The sequence below is a fragment of the Anser cygnoides genome, chromosome 1, assembly GCF_040182565.1.
Source record: "Anser cygnoides isolate HZ-2024a breed goose chromosome 1, Taihu_goose_T2T_genome, whole genome shotgun sequence".
NCBI classification, from domain to species: Eukaryota; Metazoa; Chordata; class Aves; order Anseriformes; family Anatidae; genus Anser; species Anser cygnoides.
The window spans coordinates 59,688,189-59,710,157 of record NC_089873.1 but is presented as its reverse complement, the minus strand read 5'-3'; the positions used below and the strand labels follow the sequence as shown (position 1 = coordinate 59,710,157).

The 21,969-nt window shown below is 42.9% G+C and overlaps 1 protein-coding gene and 1 long non-coding RNA gene across 2 annotated transcripts in view; one reads left to right on the top strand and one right to left on the bottom strand.

The window, feature by feature from the left end:
- Positions 1-21,969, top strand: part of STAB2 (stabilin 2) — a 92,054-nt gene that overhangs the window by 33,248 nt on the left and 36,837 nt on the right. Inside the window, exons 19-39 of the mRNA XM_066997429.1 lie at positions 281-343; positions 1,134-1,217; positions 2,724-2,810; positions 3,329-3,440; positions 4,681-4,861; positions 5,861-5,954; positions 6,757-6,915; positions 7,298-7,393; positions 8,121-8,216; positions 9,224-9,271; positions 11,691-11,827; positions 12,182-12,296; positions 13,242-13,319; positions 13,498-13,590; positions 13,694-13,801; positions 16,204-16,335; positions 17,361-17,486; positions 18,879-18,935; positions 20,492-20,587; positions 21,110-21,305; positions 21,866-21,961. Of these exons, the coding sequence (XP_066853530.1) occupies positions 281-343; positions 1,134-1,217; positions 2,724-2,810; positions 3,329-3,440; positions 4,681-4,861; positions 5,861-5,954; positions 6,757-6,915; positions 7,298-7,393; positions 8,121-8,216; positions 9,224-9,271; positions 11,691-11,827; positions 12,182-12,296; positions 13,242-13,319; positions 13,498-13,590; positions 13,694-13,801; positions 16,204-16,335; positions 17,361-17,486; positions 18,879-18,935; positions 20,492-20,587; positions 21,110-21,305; positions 21,866-21,961 (2,254 nt within the window). The remainder of the gene's footprint in view (positions 1-280; positions 344-1,133; positions 1,218-2,723; positions 2,811-3,328; positions 3,441-4,680; positions 4,862-5,860; positions 5,955-6,756; positions 6,916-7,297; positions 7,394-8,120; positions 8,217-9,223; positions 9,272-11,690; positions 11,828-12,181; positions 12,297-13,241; positions 13,320-13,497; positions 13,591-13,693; positions 13,802-16,203; positions 16,336-17,360; positions 17,487-18,878; positions 18,936-20,491; positions 20,588-21,109; positions 21,306-21,865; positions 21,962-21,969) is intronic.
- Positions 1-21,969, bottom strand: part of LOC125185038 (uncharacterized) — a 40,795-nt gene that overhangs the window by 1,603 nt on the left and 17,223 nt on the right. Inside the window, exon 2 of the long non-coding RNA XR_007169901.2 lies at positions 15-93. This is a non-coding gene — a long non-coding RNA (uncharacterized lncRNA). The remainder of the gene's footprint in view (positions 1-14; positions 94-21,969) is intronic.

Sequence of the window (21,969 nt, the reverse complement as noted above, 5' to 3'; positions counted from 1 at the left end):
TTAATGTATTATACCATGTCGAGCAAAGGACACGCGTTCATTTGTGCCCATGGTTGTCTTCTGTTTAGGAAGCTGCCAGGTCTTTAAAAGAACCTGCGAGAAGGAGCAAATATCAGAGCCAGCACATATAGCTGCTGTTCAGTTCCAGATCCATGCTGTAACAGTTAAAATTCACAGGAAAGACATACTTAAAATTTACAATATCTATTGTCCATAAGTATGTATCTCAGTAGATGGTATAAGGCCTTGTCAAATGAAAATCCTTACTGTCTCCATCTAGGGTATCTGTGCAAGTTGTTTCTCACATGCATTGACTCCCTGTCCAGCGGATTCAAAGCCAATCGTAAGTGACATTTCCTGACAGATTCCCCCCACTGTACAAAATGCATAGATTCCTCTGTGTTGTTTGCTGCTCTCCCAATACAGTGAGAAAAAGAACCAGATAGCAATATGAAGAACTGCATAAACATACAAATACAGGCAGTAACTTAAACTCTTTTTGGCAATGATCTGGCATCAGGTAATTTCAGCATTACTTTGCTGTAGCAAGATCCTTCATAGACTTCATAGCAGCTATGACTTTTTTCTCAAGTAAAAGATCTATTTAGGGTATGGATTGGCAGAAGAGAGAGGTGAGGAATGAGAATTGCTATGATTATCCTTTGAGAGTTAGTAAATGAAAAATAGAGGAGGGATACATTTAAATTAGGCCAGACATCTGTTAAAAATTTCCTTTTAATTAAGCATCCTCCCAGAAGTAACTGTCTGCAGTAGAAGCTTCGGAATGGACAGAAAATCTTCCATCTGCTTCCCTCTAAGAGATGCAAATCTAGCTGCATGTTCCTCCAGATATAAAAACTGAGTCTAGCTGTCACAGGAATTTTATTCCCCATGTTATAAAAATTCACTGGTAGTTTGTCCTATATGCCATATTCAGTAATAACCACAGGTAAAAAGGAAAATCATATTATGAAAGATATGCATAATTCTATAAATTTTAAAAATGGGAAAATGTGACACTATGACAAAGTGCTCTGTTCCCCAGTTAAATTATGCTTCAGTATTAAGACTGTATCACAGCACTGTACATTGCTTAGAAATACTAATGCTTCGATTTTTTTTGCATATTTCAGCCTTTCTTAAAGAGGAGATGCATTATTGAAGGCCCAACCTTTCCAAAAACTGGCTGTGCTAGATACTGCAATATAACAGTAAAGGTACACAGTTATGGTTCCTTAAGGTGGAATGTATGTAAGTTTTGCAGTGGGTTGTCTTTTGCATTGTGAACTTTATTTTTGGAGTAGAGACACATGGAGATGTCCATGTACTTTCCATATCACTTTTCTACAGGTGGCTGAGAGCAAAATGCCTGCCAGTATCCCCTCTACTACCTGAAATAACTCCTCTCCACAACACATGTTTACATCAGTACCTCCACAATGAGGTTTTTTTTAGCTGCCATGTGTTATTGACAGCAACAATCTCATACTAACTGAGAGGTTTTCACATCAGGCTTCTAGCCAAAATGTGATGGTCCCATACAGCTTCACTCATGAAGAACAGCAGAGTGTGGGATCCCTGGTCCCAGCTTTTCCTGTCCCAGGACTTCAGGTGCTACTTGGTAACAATGAATGGCAAACAATCCCAAAAACCATGCCTCACTTGCTCTGCTTGGCAAGCCTAGTCCTCATAGAAGCCTTTGGCCCGTGGGAGGGGCTTACACCTTCCCTGGCTCCCAGGACTCCTAAACAGGCTGCATGTCTGTAAGCTCTGAAAACCTTTTGCTAATTATTTCCTTGAATTACACATGTAAATGAGGTTCTTTGTTTTTTTTTCCCCTAATACAGTTTCTGTATTTCTGATACATAAACAGATCAAGCAGCCAATTCATGAATAGAACAAACAACACATCCAGGAAAAACATTTAGGGCTGTGTAATGATAAAATCCCATATTGATGCACTGGGGGAAGGAAGAAGATCAAAGCAGCATGTCTAGCTTTCACAGCATCTCTCAGGGGTAAAATATCTCTTACAGTTCTCCATCTCAGATGCAGAGGAGACAGACTGACTCAAATTGCACTGCACATCATAAGGCAAATATGAAAGCACACACAAGTCAACATGCAGATATGTCCGTAACTGGTGACGGGACATGCATATCTAATGCTGATGAATTTGACAATAGCAAGGGAGGGTATGCAGTGGTTTGCCTTGTCCCTCTCATGGGCTGCCTATACCCCTCCTGGTTTTAACAAAACCACTGCAGATACAGTTCAGGTTCAACATAAGCTTTTTATGAGCCAGTTACCCCAGCAGACCTTTGCCAGAGGACTAAAACCAGATGGAGAGATGTCTTTTGTGCTCTGCCTCCACACAAAGGCTCTAGAAAAAAGGATGCTTTCAATGTGCTGTGCGGTACCTGCCAAGGAAGAGCAACCTTGAAATGTCAGAGTCTGGCCCAGATGTAGAGGCCAGGCTCACTCTGGCCTCTTCCAGTCAGCCCAGAAAACAGATTTCATGCCGTCTCCCTATTCCTGCAGAAGATCGCTCTCTTTTATTTTTTCCCTTCAGAAACTGCTGCAGCCCCCATCCCTGAGACCAGCCCTGGTGTCTCCCCCTAATCAGCCCCCTGTAAATACAGGGTAACTCAGGCTCCATCTGTCCTGCTCGGAATGAAGGATTATTTCAGATGACAGGCAGCAGTATTTGCTTCATTTTGCAGGAACCGAAGTGTTGCAGAGGCTTCTTTGGCCCCAACTGCAGTCCATGCCCAGGAGGTTTCTCCAAACCCTGCTCAGGAAATGGGCAGGTAAGCATAGCATCCTGAAATATCGTGCATTCACTCGACACTGGGGAGGATGGACTGTCTCCCAGAAGTCCCTGAACTCCTGCACTGCAGGAATTAAGGGCTCCGCAAGAGCTGCACACTGCTTTTACATCCAGTGATGGCATGAATTTCAGGTTCAGCTATTCAGAGGAGGGAAAATGAATTGGTCTCTTCTCCAATTGACAGTTTCACTGGTCCCAATACGCAGCACATGTGCAAGGCTGGGGTTAAGTGACCCACTGATGCTTTTACTTTGCACAGTACAGGGGAACGATCAGATCGCTATTCTTGTTTTTAAACTGCAAAGGTAGACACTGCCACAGAGTATAACTACATGCACAAGGAAAGCTTCTGCACTAAAAGATTTTTCATTAAAGCTGAGATTCTTCCTAGTAGTCTGTCACAGGCACAGCATGGACAGGCCTACAGCATCTTCACAAAGGAGAGATAAAGACGTATTTCAATTTATACATAAAGATCACCTCTCTTCTATATTGCAGTGCATGGATGGCCTGTATGGAAATGGGACCTGCATTTGTGCTGAGGCATTTCAAGGCTCGCACTGCCAGTTCTGCTCAGACCCTGGCAAATATGGACCTCAGTGTGACAAAAGTGAGTACAGCCACACTTCTTCCACTCAAGATCATGGGATTTTTCTTTGGACCCTTGCCACTGTGGCAGGAGGTAACGGCTAGATAAATTGTATGTCTAGCAGATAAGCTGGGTGTCTCTGGGGCAGGTTCATTTCTTATTTCAAAGGGATGCACATAAGCCCAGAGTCAGTGAAAAATCTTCTCACTGGTTTAAGCGGGCTTTCTGTAAGGCTCATTGCTCACTTTATATTGTGTTGTTCCTTTCCTTTCTGTCTCCCTCACATGAGTAATTGAAAAGAAAATCTTATCTATTCATTGCTGTTCTGCTGTTGCTCACACTTAGAACAGAATCTGCCTGCAATGACAAAACATATGCAATCTAAGAACAAATTAATCTATAAACAGATTGTGTTTAGGGCCACCTAATAACTATCCCTGCTAAATATTTTCTGATCTTTTGAATAGTTTATAGTTCTGTCATCTTCTATAAACTGTGTCAAACTATACTGCATTTTAGAGTCTACAGAATAGGTGACATCAAATATATTTATATTCCCTGTCTCTGTAATTGTTTTTTAATCTTTTTGCTATGAAACAGCCTGTCATTCAATAAACACAGCTCACGCTAAGGTTTAGAGGTACATGGATAACAACTGAAAAACAAGTTCTGTCAGAAGAGGTGGTATTGCCTAAGCTCCAGTCCTGGCCAAGCAGTCTGTATTGGCTTAACTAGCCACTACTGGCACTTCTTGGGATTGTAAAAGCCTCACCTACCATGCCCACTGGGCATTGCTATGCCTAGCAGCAGCACTCAGCCTATCCATAGCAGTGCCAGTAGGTCTGTGCTGCTACCATGTGCACTAGTACAGGCATTTCTACATTATATAATTTGTAGGATTGTGGACTCAGTATTAGAAGGCTTCTTACATCGTTGAAACTACACCAGAAGTTGTGCAATGAAAAAAATTTTGCCCTGATAACCTAAAACAGTATTTTTCCCCCTCTCTCTGAAGTACTTTAAATTTCATTGATAGATAAGTGCCCTACAAAGTCACCATAAATTTTAAATAGTTATCTATAAAAGACACCTGCAAAGACATGGATACAATAAACAGTAAGTCCCCCCAGTAAAGAGAGACTTTAAAAATACAAAAGGTTAGATTCTAGAATAAAAGAGGAATTGATTTATAAGAACTTCTTTGTAAGGATAGATGCCTTTTCCCACTAGAGAACTGCACATTTTGTTTTATCTCTGGTAGAGTGCCTCTGCATTTATGGGAAGTGTGATAACCGAATAGACAGTGACGGGATCTGTCTTCCTGGATCATGCAGAAGTGGATACACTGGGAAACTCTGTGATAAGCCCGTTGTTCCCTGCGAGCCCTCCCTACGGCTCTGCCACACACATGCAGACTGTCAGCTTAGTGATGGTGCAGTGAGGTAAGTCAGCAACTCACATCTAATTAATATTAACGAGGATGTGGCTCTTTCCAACTTTCTTGATCAAGACCGCACCTTGTAGCAGTACACAAATATCAGCCAATGAGCTTTGCAGCAAATAAGCATAACCATGCACTGCATCTATCTTCATTTACAAGACAGGAATTAAGGGTTCTCAGTGCCCCCATCCTGTACATCATACTTACCCCCCATCCGATAGATGCATATGGATCTGACCCTTGTCAGAAGGCAGCCTTCCTACTAACAGCTACAAGGGTTCTTTATTTCTGACCTACCCTTAGTGAATTAGGATTTTGAGCTTTGCTGAAAAACACTGAAACTCCCACGTGGTTTGGGGATAGATAGATTGATCCAATTAGCTCAAGTACAATTTGGATGCCACAGCACTATGGGCTTGGACTGGCAGGACTGGTTACTAAACTCTGTTACTACAACAGCTACAACTTGCTTATGCTCACCTTCACTGTCTCATGCAGCACATTTGCCTCTCATCACAGTGCATTTGTAATGAGTCACTGTATGAAAGAGAATGAGGATGTGCATGACTGAGCACTTCAGAAATTCCCTCCAGTATGGTTCAATCTTGGGGATGGGGGACCAGGGAAACAGAGGAGCTCAATCTTGCATGCACTTCAGGGGGAGCTATCTGCTGAATCAATAAAGGAAAGAGCAACCACACCTCATAATTAATTCAGAGCTATTAGCTCACCTTTGCAGAGATCACATGAGCACAGAATTAATTTCACCCCCCATCTTGTACACAGAGAACAGATCCCTCATTTGACTTAACCCAGTCACGTATTTTGGAAAAAAAAAAGAAAAAAACACAACGTATGCACTTAAGCTATTTGCATTGTGAATCCAAGGTTACCGATTTTAAGCTGCCTATAAATAGCATGTTATAGTGGGAAAACAATCCCTTCATTTTACAGCTGTCCTATCACATTTAATGACTCTCCCCTCCTCTCATCTCTATAGCTGCGTTTGCAAGCCTGGCTACGAAGGAGATGGCATGACCTGCAGCAAAGTTGATCCCTGTGCTAGTTTATACCCAGGTGGCTGCAATATCAATGTAAGTGTGGGCTTTTCCCACAGGGCCTGACAGCACAGAAAAGCAGGCAGTAAACAAGGTTTGGCTGAAACTTTTGCAAAAAGCAAGTGTCACAATTTTTACTGCAGTTTCAAGTTATTTCTCTGATAGTGGCATTGCTATTGCTTAGACCTAAAGGCAGATGTCACCTAACTGTCCTGAACAGTGCCATGGAATTTCCAAGGTAAGCTTTGACACATTCTTGACAAAAAGCAGCAACACAGCTCTGTTTTATCCCACAGTGAAGATAAAAGAGGAATTTTACTTCATTTCAGAAATGGCTACAAGACTTAAAATATTTTCATTTTGTTACTTGGGTATGCACTACTTTAGTTGTTGCCCTCTCTCATAGGAACTGCTCGAAATTCTGCATACATGGGACTTTCCCTACAACTGGCATTTCCTGATCCCTGTACACGGGCCTAAGGTCTGATCCCAGAGACATTAGCACACAGGGATTTTATTTCCCTTCCTGTTCTGGGATCGGATGCTGGCTGGCTGTTAGCAGGAGCTTTGCCTTTTGGTCCCTGCCAGAAGCTCTCTGGATTAAGGAGGATTTGATGCTCCGTGGTTTTCAGAGGAGGAAACTCTCCCCCTTTCTGCTGCCATAGCCAAGGGTCTACCTCTTTGCACCAAGTGTCAATTTTAACCAAAGGATCACAGCATGGTCCTGCTGCTGGTTGATGTGGGCAGGCCTCCCCAGCCCAGGTGCTGACCTCCAGGTTTGCATGCCATGGCCTGTACAAATGGAGATGATTTTGTCTGGCCTCTGCACCCTCCCCAGGCTGAGTGCATACAGACGGGCCCAGGAGAGTACCTGTGTGCTTGCCAGGCGGGATGGACAGGTGATGGACAGGACTGCTCAGCCATCAACAACTGCCTGCTGCCATCTGTTGCTGGGTGCCACGAAAATGCTACCTGCATCTATGTTGGGCCAGGCCAGGTAAGTCCCTTCGCATTCATTCCCACCTTCCACACCCGTTCTCTGGCAGTTTTGCTCTGCCAGCATTTTCCACCCTTGTTCATCAACAAGTTCTCCCCTCCCTCATAGCTACAAACCCATTTCCACACAGAGCAGCCTCCTGCCACTCTTATCCCTGTGCTCACTATGTGCTGTCATTCCAGCAGCAAATACTGTTAAGTAAGCATGCTAGGTGTCACGTATGAAGGTCTTCTGGATGTATTAGTCAGTGTCATTCCACTCAAGTCAGTGGAATGACTTCATGGAGCCATGCAGAAGTACCAACAGGCTAATCTGTTGCATCTAGAATATGTACACAGTTTTAATCATCATAATGTATCACTGTCTTTTATTGAAACAACAGAATGACTGCAAGTGTAAAGATGGATTTCGGGGAAATGGAATTGAATGTACATCCATAAACTCATGCCTGGAACAAAATGGAAAATGCCATCATCTGGTGAGTAATAAGTCATTCCCCGAACAAAGTGTTCAGATAAATATCACACCTCACCTCCTGCACATACCATAGAATTTCCTTTTTATTTCAACCCTGCAACTTCTGCTCAAGATGGAACAAAGCTTTCCACGCAGTGGTACAGCCACCAAAAATGCTATGTGAGCCTCATCAGTTTGGTGCATACACCGAACACAGACCACAAAGCCTGCTCCCAATTCCACCTGTACAGAAGGGCTATCTCAAGCCCAGAGTAAATGCATGCTGCTTCTCTGCCAGCAACTGCAATCTGGATGCAATAGTCTGTTGAGATGTTTACCTGAGTCACACATCTCTATGCAGGCATCTATCAGCTTTATCAGTAGCTGCATGCAGTCAACCTGCAGACAGGACACAGAGACAGAGCTAAATCAAAAAGTCCAGAGGAGCAGAGGATGGATCTACCTTAGTAAGGCGGAGGGACAGGGCTCAGTTTCTGTAGGGAGGAAGTAAGAAAGGGCAAAGCAAACGTTTACACGCCTCAATTTAGGACGGGCGAGGGAGCTAGCGCCCTCATCTGGTGGAGTTTGTTCTACAGGGGAATGAAGGAAGTCCATGGAAAATAGAGAGATACTTTGCTAAGGTTATGTCTGTATATGAATGTATATCAGGAAGGGTTTACAGGCTATCTTTGCTGTGGAGTAGCCTCCTGAGTATCTGACAATATTTTTTCTGTCTTTCTGGTTCAAAGGCAACTTGTCAGTTTGAACCTTCTCATGGCTGGGAATGTGTGTGCCCAAAGGGCTACGAAGGAGATGGTAGAATATGCTATGGAAGTGCTGCAGATGTAAGTAAGACAATCATCATCTCTGAGTACAGGACCTACTGCACGGTTCTCACACTGGATCTTAACCAGATAGCAAAAACATTATAAACAGTTAGGAAAAATATGATGCCCACCAGTGCTATCTGCAGACTGTGTTCTTTCTGGAGACTCTTGCCTGATACAGAAATGATCTGTTGTGTTTAAAAACATACCTTGGAAAGGGGCCTAAGGGATCTGAGGATATTTCTTTAAAACAAATTTTAAAATGCCAGCCCCAAAGTCCTAACTTTGTAGGTGCTAAGTGCTCATCCCCAACTCGGAGTGATGGGCTCCCAGCTCTTCCAAAATTCTGCCTTGAGCTATGTCTCAGTTGAGATGGTCAATTTATCATGTTCAATCAAACCATGCAGATTGGCAGACAAATAAAGCCAAAACAAGTACATTGGCAAAATAAATATGCATTTAACAGTATAGGAAAAATGAAAGTGTTAGCAGTCACAGTCATAGGCAGTAATCTTACATGCCTCTTAGCACTATCTGCCTTCCTTGCTCATACCATCATCTATCTCTGTTCCAAGCACTGTGGCAGAATTAAGGCTGTCTTCCTGCAAGATGATGTGTAAGATGCTGTACAAACACCAACCAAAACAACATATCTTCTTTAAATCCATTTTGCGTTAAGAAATTATTTATGTTTAGATTCACAGAAAATAAATGCTTAGCCTGAGGTCAGTATCCATTATATACTGAGGTCAGGTGCATCTAATTACAGCTAATTATATCTAATTAAGCATTAGATGGCCCAATTTTCAAAAGAGTTGTTAACTCACAACTCCAATTACCAGAAGCTAGCAGCATTAGAAAAACATAAATGTCCTCCCTTTTCATGCATACGGAAAACCTGCTTTTCCATGTCACATCAGCTGTGCCAGACACAGTGTATTACTCCACAAGGTACAGCAAGGGTACTTTGGTACAGCTAGTTAGAACTCACGTACTCATTGCTCTCTGTTTCTGTTTCCAAACAGGAGTTATCTAGCCTGTCAGAAGCAGCTGCATTTAACCAGTGGGTTAATGTAAGTAGATTTCATGGTTTATATTTCAGCATGTTCAAGTCTGCAGAAAAACATGAGCTTTTTAGCCTTTAGAAATGGGAACCCCAAAGCAATATTCCCATTCTACAGCAGAGGCCTCAGCTCTGGATAGGTACTGAAGTGCCTCTCCCACCAGTCAAAGGGAAACTGATTAACTGGTCCTTGGTTTATGTTTGAAAACCAATTTCTGATCCCAAATCCAAGCAGGCAAGAAAGCTCTGCAAGCAGAAGAGTTAGTTACAAGTGCACTTTCTGAGGCAGGGGGCTAGCCGGGCTATGACCTGTTCTGTACATAAATACGCCTTAGTTCAGAGGACAACAGCAGCGTACAAGCAGAGCCTGAATATGCCACAAGGCATGTTCAGGTCCTCCCATCTTTCCTCATGTAATAAAATTACAAGCAAGTGGAGAGGGAAGGCAGTGCCTTACTGTCCCTATTTTTACTGAGCCCCACACTAGGAAAATGTGACTGTATAGCTGGTCAGTGTGCTGCTGCTGCAGCAAGCAAGAAGGAAAAAAAAAAAATCAAACCCTGTCTGAGCTTGACTGAGGTCCTGTAAAAAAAGAAGCAGATTAACTTGTTTGGCTTTAGATCAGGGAAGAAACACCAACTTAGATTACCGCTGACTTTATTTTCACATGCTACCACCTATTACTAGGGCAGCGGTAATATTAGAGGTCCTACCCCACTGAGATTGGCATTAGTATGAATAAAGATCAAAACCAGTTTCTTCTATAGAGTTTAAAACCTAAATATAAGAGTTGTATAGAAAGTACATGACAAAGTGAATGGAACAGCGATACATTAATAAATAGCACAAGAAGCAGAAGTTATGGCATATTAGCTGCTTTCGTGCTTTTCAAACTTAGGCTGCTCAGGGACCATTAAAGCACATGACTACAACAGGGACCTCAGGGAGCTACTTGAAAGCAAGGCCAGTGTGGCTAATTTAAATCAGTTATCTGCTTGGCCCTGGGCTCAGACTGCAGCACCAGCAGCTCTAAAGAGAATGAAGCTAATGAAGCTAAAGAAATGAGCACAATAGGAAAGGCTGACCACCTGCTAATGAATGTGCTCTTTAGATAATGAAGCAGGAGAAAAAGAATTAGGGAGCAGATTCTGTATAATCTATTGAAACAGAGACATGGAAATTCCTGCTATATTTCAAAGAAATAGTATTTCTTATATAACAGTCACTACAAACATGAGCAAGATAGGGAGGTATATCCATCTGTGTGGTTTTTAACTTCATACGTGAGCAGGAATGTGATGTTTACCACATTTCATAACCAAATATTTTTCTTGCTGGTCAGGAAGGATGAAAAAGGGAAGTCTGTTTCTATTTCTATATTTAAATATTTGGAAGGTGACAGTGATGCTAGCTAGAAAAAAAAAAATCTTAGAGACAAAGCTCCCAGCTATTAGGAGGAGATAATTCCCTTCTTGACTTAAAAACCAGTATGCATACTGAAGAAACATCAGAATAAGCCAGTTTTCAGGCAGCATACCAGCTACAAATAGGTAGAATGCAAGCTCATATGGCTTCCTCAAGTTTTGCAGTATCAAAAATGGCAAGTTGTGGAGCCTGCAAAAAGTTTGGAGAACCTCATCTTCACCAAAACCACATTCAAGACTTCAGCTCTCCTCTTCCCCCTACCCCTCTCTCAAAAGAAAAAAAAGCACACAACTGGAAAAATCCAATCCAGAGAAGACACTTTCCATCTGTAAGGCAGATGCTGACATATGGGAGACGAATCAGTCCTTGCATACTACAGAGCCTACATCCCCCAGCTAAAATTAGAGCTGTCAGCAGCAAGCCCCACTGCGGCACTGGTGGGCATGGATGTCCCTTGGACATCTTAAAGAATCCCAGCCACGTTAAACAGTCTTACTTCAAATGTGAACATTGTGTTACGTGGGTTTCTTATTTCATGGATCTCAATGCTTCTATCTATTAAGTAGAGTGGAGTGCTCTGCAAGAGCAGGTTACTTGAAGCTATCAGTAACCAGTAGTACTTTGCAGACTGATTAATTAATTGATTTATTTTTTTTTTAATTCAGGTAGATAAAAAAGATTCCAGGAAACAGGCTAGCTTTTGTGGGAGTTGAGTTCTCTTGTGTGTCATGATTAAAAAAAGAAAAAAAAAAAATCAATTCTGACCTAAACTTCCCTGTTGCCCTTTAAATGCTGGCAATCTATTATGTAAAATATAGGCACTCATTTACCATTTTTGTACAGCTCTAAGTACTTTTGTTCAAGTCATTGCTCTGTATAATAATTTTTCCTTTCCAGGCCAGTCCCAAAACACGTCACATACACCACCTTGCTAAAAAGTCACGAGTTGCTATTTATAGGTCGTCATTAAGATGAATTATTTTACCTACTTTGCTTTCATGCAGGAGGCTGAGATAAACTCAGTGTTGTCCACCACCTCAAATCTAACTGTCCTCGTGCCTTCTCTTCAAGCAATTGAAAACATGGATGAAGATGAAAAAGCTTTTTGGATGTCAAAGAGTAACATCCCAACTCTACTGAAGTACGTTGATGGTTAGGTTTTGTTTTTAATGAATTGCTTTTAATTCCAAACAAGTCTTTATTATATGAAGCCACTATGGCAAGACAGCTCTTACATTTTTAAGGGAGGGCCATGCGATATTCCTTCTAGTTACAGTGCTATAAATCTCTGTAGCAACTCCAGTGAAAAAAAGACGTTATTTGTATCATGCCAGAAATGTTTAAAGGTCAAGCTAAGATCAGAACATAGCTGAACTAGGCACTGTTCAAAATAATTCCTGCTTTAAACCACAGTTTTAGACACACCTAATGTATTTATCTAGAAAAAGAAAAATGAGAAAATACAAAACCTTAAAATCCAGTTAATTTCCTTTAGGTATCATGTATTGACAGGAGCTTACAGCTTTGCTGATTTCCAGAATTTATCGTCCTCTGATATGCTGCCAACATCTCTACAGAGCAACTTCCTACGCTTGTCTAAAGAAAATGGGGTGAGATGACCTGCAAACCACTGTGGTACCATACACCAGACCCTGACCATCACTGCCACCAGCATTTTTGTGTTACAAAACCATACAGACATTATGTACCTGTATTTTAAAGACTATGCCACAAAATTAAAGGAACAGATCAATTACAGGGGGCCCTCTGGGAGGAACATTAACTTGGCTTTCCCCACAGATTTTCTCAGCTGAGATTTGTCAGCAGTATCATTTATTCCTAATGTCACAGTAGCTGCTGCAAACTCTGAACAGTCTCGTAGCAAAGCGGAAGCATAGTCCCTGCCCAGCACAGCCTGTGAACTAATTTAAGATAAAATGCATCAGGGAAACCCAATAATTTATTTTTGAGAACTGGGAAGGTAGGAGGAAGCAGTGGTGCTGCACACGTCTGCATGTGCAACCCGATAGTCCCAAACCACACAAAGGTATTTTTAAAGGTAAATAGCTACATCTGAGAGCCCTTCCACCTCAACCTTTTTATTTAGTGCTCCATGTTCTAAGGAGGATTTTCTGGAAATACATATGGCACATTTAAGCACATCAGCCCCGTTACAGGAGGGAAGAGTTTTCCCCATTGAAGGAAAAACCATGAATGGGGTTCTTGAGGAATGCACAGACATGGGAGCGTGTGACAGCAGTGGTGCGGACGGGATTCCATCCTGCCATGGGCAGGGGTGAGTGCACCAGCCCCAAGTGACCACCCCAATGTTACCCCATGGCTTTGCTGTCCTGCACATGGGGAGTAGCACAGAGTCCCCACATCACCTCTTCTGCACATGTTTTCCTGAGGACAACCTGGCCTCTGGCCTGGCACTAAGCAGGGCTGTGGTGGAGCCCCAGGCCAGCGTTTGGAAAGGTGTGGAAACCCACAGCCAGGAAGCTGCAGCCCCCACAGTGCCAAAGCAAACCCCCTTTCTTCTCCTCTCCTTTCAGAACCTCACTGTCGAGGGCGCTCACATCGTGGCTGGCGACATCGCATCCACAAATGGGATCATACATGTTATTGATAAGGTATATGGCCAGGCAGGGACGATTTGTTCCTCTGCACCACAAGCAATGGAACATAGTCAACTGCTCTTGCAAAACATTACTTGTGTAGAACAATATTTTCTATTGCATCTGCTCCTTGCAGCTGCAACCATAGCATGTGCACGTGTATTGACATGGGATCTATCTGCTCTTTTTCCAGGTTCTGACTCCCCTCCGAAGCACTGTCATGCCAAGGCTGCTGGCCCGCCTGGAGCAAATGCCCGATTACTCCATTTTCAGGGGCTACATTATCGTAAGCTTTCACACCTTTTTAAGTATAAAGGTTTGCATTTGAACTACTGTCAGAATATCAGTGATCATCCTCTTTTGTTTGTTTTAAATGTGTTTCACAACAGCAATACGGCCTGGCAAACGAAATAGAAGCTGCAAACACGTACACGGTGTTTGCTCCAAATAACGATGCCATAGAAAATTACCTAAGCAAAAAAAACGTTTCTACTCTGGTACGTATTACTCACAGGATATTTCTTAACAACTCAGTTTCTCATTTCAGTATCAAGTGGATGAATTGAAAGGATACAGAAATAGGAAGAGGGATTAGTTTTCCAGGAATCCAGTAAGTTTGTTTTTACCACCAGAGGAGATGAGGAGGGGTGGATCCACATGTATTTTCCTGGCTCGCTAGAGGAGCCTAGCTATTTGTTCTGGGTTTTGTCCTTCTCTAAAATAAAACAACTCCAATAATATCCAAGACATTTCATCACTAGACTTTCCCATCTTACACCCTAAAAGGAGATCAGTACAGGAATGACCAGGAATAACACTGAAATTAATTTCCTAGGTGAACAAGTCCAGTCCCCCATCATCACTGGCAACACCATCATTAATAATGCCCCAAAATATTCTGACTCTTTCTTAGAACTAGTGAGACATTTGTCCATGTCACTCCTGCTGGAACAGCATTCACAAGCCACTTCCTGCAAACCATTTCTAGTCCTATCTTACAAGCACTGCTGGCCAGTCCCGGGGTTCAGAAAAATATCTGAAGTTTTCCTGGCTAGAAGAATTTCCTCTGGCAAACCCGTTGCTGCTGCCCTCTCCCAGCAGCCCACACCAGGCTCATGCCCGACCCCGCTACCAGCTCCTCATACCAGCACGGATGTGGCCATCCCACCTCTCCCATGCCAGCCTCTGGCCTCACTCCCAGAGCCAGTTTATATTATTTTGACAGCACACCTCTGGCCAGTTCATATTCCTTTATTCTGATGCCAGCATCATGCTTTAGCTGAAACAATTTCTGTTTCTCTGGCATTTATGCCTTGATATATTTACAAGTCCAAACGGCCTTCTCAGTCCTGTCAGTCTTCTCCCAGGTTATGCTGTTTCCTGGGTCATCCCAGCTCCTTTCTTCACATTTGCTCCGGTTTGAAACTGTTTTACTGAATCCAAGTATCAAGAATCACCCCTTGCAGAGGAGGCTTTACTCATGACTTGCACAATGACATTAATACTTCCCTGCCCCTTCCATAAATACTCGCACTGTGCACTCTCTCCCCACTTCCACAGTCTCCATTTACAGCCAGGAAGCTGAGGAACACAGAGTTCAAATGACTCATCCCAAGACATTTACCTCCAACCAGTAGACCCATGACAGCAGTCCTGTTTGCTACCTCACCGGAAGAAATCACACATGATCAACCCAAATCTTCTCACATGACTTTTGAACACTATTTTAGTTAGTTTTAATAATATCCTCATTTCAACATCACTATAAGAAGCATCTGTAATAAATCTTTGAGAGACACACATGTAGCTTTAAGGCATCAGTCCTGTTGGACTCGTGTTGCACACAAACAGAAGTTATTTTCATTTTCACTGCTTACAAGTATGCTTCTTCCACCTTTCTTCTATGCTCCCAGCCTTGCCTGGTGTGGTGATTTGACAAAGAAAATCAGAAAGCAACAGGAAGATGAAGTCTGCCTAAGCCTCATTCTTTTTTACAAAACACCTTGTGAAAACTTTCCTTCAGAGGGAAGAGCTTAGCACAGGGAAGAGATGCCATTTCTTGGCCTCTGAGGAAGCAAGGTTTTGTTCAGAGTGACTTCTCACTCTGTTGGTGATTAAACATAGAAATGAAGATGGATCAGAGTTAACTTTCCTTCAAAGTATACATGTCAGCAGGATTAAACATTGGACATTGATGGAGGTCTATACATTAGCAGTTAGCTCTATCCTAATTGCCACCTTCCTGCCTGCCTGCAGATATTTCTTTGTCAAGCCTGTGGAAAACAAAACAGAATTGGTCCCACCTATGAGATGTAAAGGCCACTACTTCACCCTGTGAGCAAAGCTAGGCAATGTCACAAATCTTGCAGCCTGGGGTTACTTCATGCTTTCACACACCTCTGAAGGAGCCAAAGAGCAAGTAACAGTATGAATGTTCAAAACAAGGGGACAGTAGGCAATGGGATTAGCACAAACATTCATTTAAAGGTTATTCAGGGTTTGCCACAGGGAGAAGGAATGGGTAAGGAGAACATTATAAAAACATTCTTGAATGAGCAACTTTTGATATCAAATGTAAAGTTCAGAGTGTATCCTAAAAAAAATCATCTGATTAACTTTTCAGTGCATCTGTCAGCCAGCCCTATGCACAAAGACACTGCCAGAAACAAACAAATCTTTGTCCCCATCAGTTCATTAGCCTTTTATCCCCCATGACCAGTAAAAGTTGCTTTATGACAGGAAAGCAGACTCTGCACAGTAGAAAATACGAAATAACCTGACTGCTGGAGAAGCTTCTCCTTAAATTCAAGCGATTTTGCTCATACCCTTTGGGAAAAGTTTTCCAAAATAACTTTTCGTGCTTTGTTATGTAACTCTGAATTTAATCGTGCGTTTGCAGGTTGAGGATCAAATCCGATATCACGTTGTGATAGATGAAAAGCTCCTGAAGAATGACCTGCACAATGGCATGCACAGGGAGACCATGCTCGGGTTCTCTTACCACATTGGGTTCTTCCTCCACAACAGCCAGGTACTGCTGTCCTCACTTTCTCGATTTTGTAGTAAGTAAGCAGCCAGAAAGAGCTGTGCACACCACATCAGCTTCTGGGACTTAACAGCACAAAAGATGTCACTCAAATGGAATGCCTCTTTCAGACCTGCTTAATTCAAAGTCACCCTGGAAGGGGTCTTTGATTGGATTTGATTTCAGTTATGCTCTTCACATTCATCATCGCTTCTTAGAAGCTACTGTGGTGGACATGCATCTCTAGCTGCCACAAGCTTGCATTATAAAGCAGTCATTAATCTGACTTCCAACAGTTATTAGAAACCTGCCTTCAATTATAACACATGAATTCTATTTTCTGTGGATTTACTCCACCTTCAGACCTAAGAGCTCAAAGCACTTGGCAACAAATATGAATTGCCTTTCAGCACCACTCATGGGAAAGCCAACCACAGAAAGATTAAGCAACCCACCCAATTCTGTGGCACAGCCAAGAAGGGAACTTCGTTGTCCTCCCTCTCTGTCTCAGAGCTTCCCCTGGGCACAGGCAAAGGAGAACAGGAAGCTCCTCAGCAAAACAATTTCAGCCCTGCTGCTTGCTCTGCAGAGCCTTGGAAAAAACAGCTTCTCATGGGTCTGAGGAGGACATAAAGGGAGTGTGGGGTAGCAGTGAGATACTGGAAGCCCTCCTTGAAGGAACAGCTGCCAGAAGGTCTTCCCTGAACCTCCCTCATTCCCCACCTCCCCAGCTTGACTTGTTTCAGACTCCTTCAAACCCTTTACCTTTACACCCCACAGTGGAAAAAGCAGCTCTGCCAAATCCTGTTGCTACAGATCTTCAACAGGCTGCACCTCATCTCAGGCCTTCCAGTCCAGCAAAGCGCTTAAATGCATCAACTGGGATGTGAGCAAGTGCTTGAATTTGACTGCACTCTTCAGTTTTCCTGAAGCAAGCCATATGCACTGTTTTTTCTTTCACCCACTACCACTCCTGTTACCATATAACTACAAAATATCTCTGCTGCTTTCTGATTGCATTTCTTTTGCAGCTGTTCATAAATGATGCACCTCTAAGTTATGCAAATGTTGCAACAGACAAAGGAATTATCCACGGATTGGGAAAAGTCCTGGAAATCAAGAAGAATAGATGTGATATTAATGATACTGTGATCACTGTAAGTGGTTCTGTTTGTATTGATGCTTGAAGGCCTATCAGAGGCCATAGTAAAACACAGCTAAAGCATACAGGATACATGACACTATTTGCCAGAAAGGAGTGCATGCAGTTTCCACTAAGGATATTCCTACCAGAGTTTTGGCAACAGTAAAAACTGATTTGATTCTGCAGTCGGTATACTGACTATACCAACAGCCTGGATAAAACAGAATACCACAAGAATAAGCCAATTCCTAAGTTTTAATTTTTCAGTAAATGATTATGCACTATGTTGATACATCTTCTCAGCCAGACCACTTATTTATAAAGTTGTTGGAGGTGGGGGCAGTGTAAAATATTTATATTAAGGGAAAATGGGTTCTTTTCATTCCAGATACAGATTACTTCTGCATATACACATGAACTCCTTGTGCCGTCTGAGTAAAACATTCTCCCCATTTTTTTTTTCCCTTTTTGCATATGAAATATAAATGGTTTTAAATTCCTATGAAGAATAAGATGCGGTTTCCTCAGACTGGCAGAGAAAGGTTTTCTTTGTCTTTTCTCATGAACAAGTGAAATAGGACAGCAAACCAGCAGCATACCTTCCTTTTTATGGAGCATACAACAGGCTAGACGGGGCAGACAAAGTGAGACTTGTGCTTTACCTAAAGCATATTTTACAGGTTTATGAACTTTTGTAGACTAATAGTTTTCCTTGGAATACAACCCCATATTTTATTATATTTCACTCCTGGCTTTTCCTCATCTTTGCTCAGTTGGGCACTAGGCACAGTCCTTTGCTTTCTCATAGAAAATTATCTTCCCTGCTATGTTTTAAATGCACCAACATACTTAAACATATTTAAGCCTTTCTAAAAGTAAGCACAGATTTAGCTAATAATATTAAACATTGTATATCAGCTATATACCATATACCTAGGGGGTTTGCAGGACCTGACCTTACAGGTGTGAATAATTCTAGGTTATATCTGCATACACACATAGCATAGGACCACATGAGATTTCTCTAAACTGCCATTGCCCTTATGCCACAAGTAAAGTGCCACATATCCAAGCTTAAGATTTGCTTCATACTGTGATTTCAGGGGGTAGGTCTTTGGAAAGCATCACCTTAGAAGAGCATAGCATAACCAAAAGAGCTTTCCTTCTCCTTTCTCTGGGAGGCTTCCTGTGAGCAATCCCTATAGGTCAGCTGGTGAGGATGTTCTTCTTTATTGAGCAGTCCAGCTACTCTCACCACCTTTAACAAAGGGTTTATCTTGACTGTGCACCTCCTGACTCACCTTGGAGCTGGGGAAATATAACAGGAAATTATGCATTCTTCTATTAAATAAGATGCCTGTAGCTCTACACAGTCTTTGTTAACTACCTTCTATTTGCATTTAAGGAAAAGTGCAGAATTTGTTCACAGCCATCAAGTTGTCCCCCAGGAACAAAAGAAATAGTAAGTACTTTATCATCAGTACTATTGTCTTTTTTTTTTTTTAATCAAAACTGAGCATAGATGCATTCAATCCTGGTTTTGTTTGCTTTATACAATTGCCTCAGTTTCAACAAGTCATCATGGTTACTTTGGCCTGCCACATACTTTACTCACAATCAGCAGACTCAATCCACTCTTGATCTAAACCACCTTGGGAGCAAGGGAGCAGACTCAAGAGCAGCTTAAAAACAGTTTTATCTTGAAAGACTAGTTTCTAGTTTACACTGGGGCACCTGAAGAATCCTTTAACTGCAAAGGTTAGCTCCACCATGTAAAACTATGAGGGAGCTGAGCATGGTCCAGAGTGTTTGCTACAGCAGTAGCTTCTACCCTTCTGACAGAGAGTACAGAAGGGCAGTCAGCCTGAACCCAGCACCGTGCCATGTGTTACAAACATACAGAGACCTGGAGGGTTTAAAGACTTCAGGTGCCTAGGTCCCACACATGGGAACTGTGAGTATTTAGCAGGCCCTTGTCAACCACAGGGAAACCTAGAGCCTCTTTGTGTCTGAATTTCATAGAATCATAGAATGGCCTGGGTTGAAAAAGACCTTACAGATCATCTAGTTTCAAGCCCCCTGCTCTGGGCAGGGTTGCCAACCACTAGAGCAGGCTGCCCAGAGCCAAATCCAGCCTGGCCTTGAATGCCTCCAGTGGTGGGGCATCCACAACCTCTCTGGGCAACCTGTTCCAGTGCCTCACCACCCTCTGAGTGAAAACCTTTCTCCTAATTTCTAACCTAAATCTCCCCTGTCTTAGTTTAAAACCATTCCCCCTTGTCTTATCACTATCAACACATGTAAACAGGCATTGCCCCTCCCATTTATACTCTCCCTTCAAGTACTGGAAGGCTGCAATGAGTACTCTGGGAAAGCCCCTCTGTTGGGATTATATAAACATATTTTCCTTTATACTTTATAATTATTCTTTTTTCTTTTAATTAGACTAGTTGTGTCAGTAATAGGATTCCAAAAGAGATCAAGTCCCATACACCCAATTAAATTTGGCTGGCACAGCCCTACCAAAGTACTCATGAGTAAAACTCAAACACGTTAGCATTTAATTTTTAACGAGCAGCTGGATGCTTATCTCAATCTCCTAACAAGCATACAGCCAGACTGGTACATCTTCTCCTGAAAACAGACTTCCCCTACTGTTTCCAGACCTGGAAGATAACGTATTAATAGCTGTTTTTGCAGTATTTTGACACTCAGTTTTCCAAAAGAGAGCTGGGAAGAACAGGAAATGTTGCAGAAAGAAAGTTTGCACAGAAACTTATTCTGAGCAGAGGCAGTATTAGACATCTTTGCCACAGGGCACTTAGTTAAATTGAACATATATTCTCCAGCAAAAATCATTTTTGCTAACTCATTTTTATTGCTACAAGTATTTCCTTAGCTTTCATTGCAAATGTATGAGTCAGCGACAGCATACATAATGTCAAATTTTTTAAAACATTTGAAAGTCGCTGATCCATATTACACAGAAGTGCAGCTGTTTCTCCAATGTTCGCCCAGGCAGGGGAGAAGAAATATTGTGTCTTCTCGGAAAGCAACATGAGGATGTACACCGTCCAGATCGGATGCCAGCCAAAGTGCGCTAAAACCGTCATTGTGAGTACACCGTTCCTGTCACGGGAAAGCCAGAAATCCCCATCCTGAAACTTCACCCTCCTCATAACTGTCTCTAAACACACACACAGCACGTCCAGGTGATCCCTAATGGCTGTACACAGAGGTCTTGTGTTTGTCTGGGGACTGGATACAGCAGAGATCAGAAGGCTAAAGGCTGCTGATGGCTGGAGCAGGGGAAGGAGTGGGATGCAGAGGGAGTTTGGGAAGGGTAACACCATGTTTGTCCCTAGCAATTCCTCCACCTTTCCCTGGGGTGGCAGAGGACACCCACATCCCAACAAGGACTTGGGGTGGCAGCCTGAGCCCAGGCACAGTAAAGAGTGAGGCCACAGACAGCAGAGCTCAAGCACTGCTAAAAATCCACACCTACAGCTCCCTCCACCCAGCAGCAGTCCCGAGAGATGGTGCCCAGTGGCCACATGCATACAGCCATGCCTGGAGGGGCCAGGGTCCCCCTCTGCCCTGATGCTGACCCTCAGCATGGTGTTTCTCTGCCTGCAGACCAGGGAGTGCTGTGCTGGCTTCTTCGGGCCACAGTGCCAGCCCTGCCCTGGGAAGGCTGGGAGCGCCTGCTTCGGCAATGGTGTCTGCATGGACGGCATCAACGGCACTGGCACCTGCCAGTGCGGAGCGGGGTTTGTTGGCACGGCCTGCGAGAGCTGCAGCGAGGGCAAGTACGGCCGCAACTGCGATCAAGGTACCGAGTGCCCCGAGCCACACTTGTGAGGGGGGTGAAGAGAGGGTGATGAGGACTGAAGGGAAATGATGAGGCCTGCAAGATGCAAAAGGAAGTCACTGTGGTTAGCGACCTACATGGCCAGCTTTAAAAATAAGGTGTTTTCCCTCAGGTTTTTCAGCTGACCTGGGGGAAGTCCCATGTTAAGTCTCCAAGGGGAAGGTGAAACCTCCTGAGTCCTTCTAGCTGCATTCATTCTATATCCTGGAATGTACATTGCTTTCAAGATAATAGGCCAGTCCTAGAAATATCACTAACTTCTTTTCTTTCCCTGTTATGGCATTTTATCACTATTTTCTTGATAGAGAAGACCTTACTTAAAGACAGCGCCTCCTACACTAGCTCTTTGCAGGCTTAGAGTGGCATCCAGCATGAATAACCCTCTTTAACACTGCTTTTTCACCAATGGTTCCCATTAAAACACAGTTTCAGTCCCTGTATTTGGGAACAGAGGAAAAAATAAGAAAAATTTGAAGTTAGATGCATTCTAAACACTGGTTTCCTCCCATCTCCCCCCACAGTGTGTGCATGCGTCCATGGGAAATGCAGCAGCGGGATCGATGGGGATGGCTCCTGTGAATGTGACGTCGGCTGGAGGGGAGTGACATGCGAGAGTGGTGAGTGC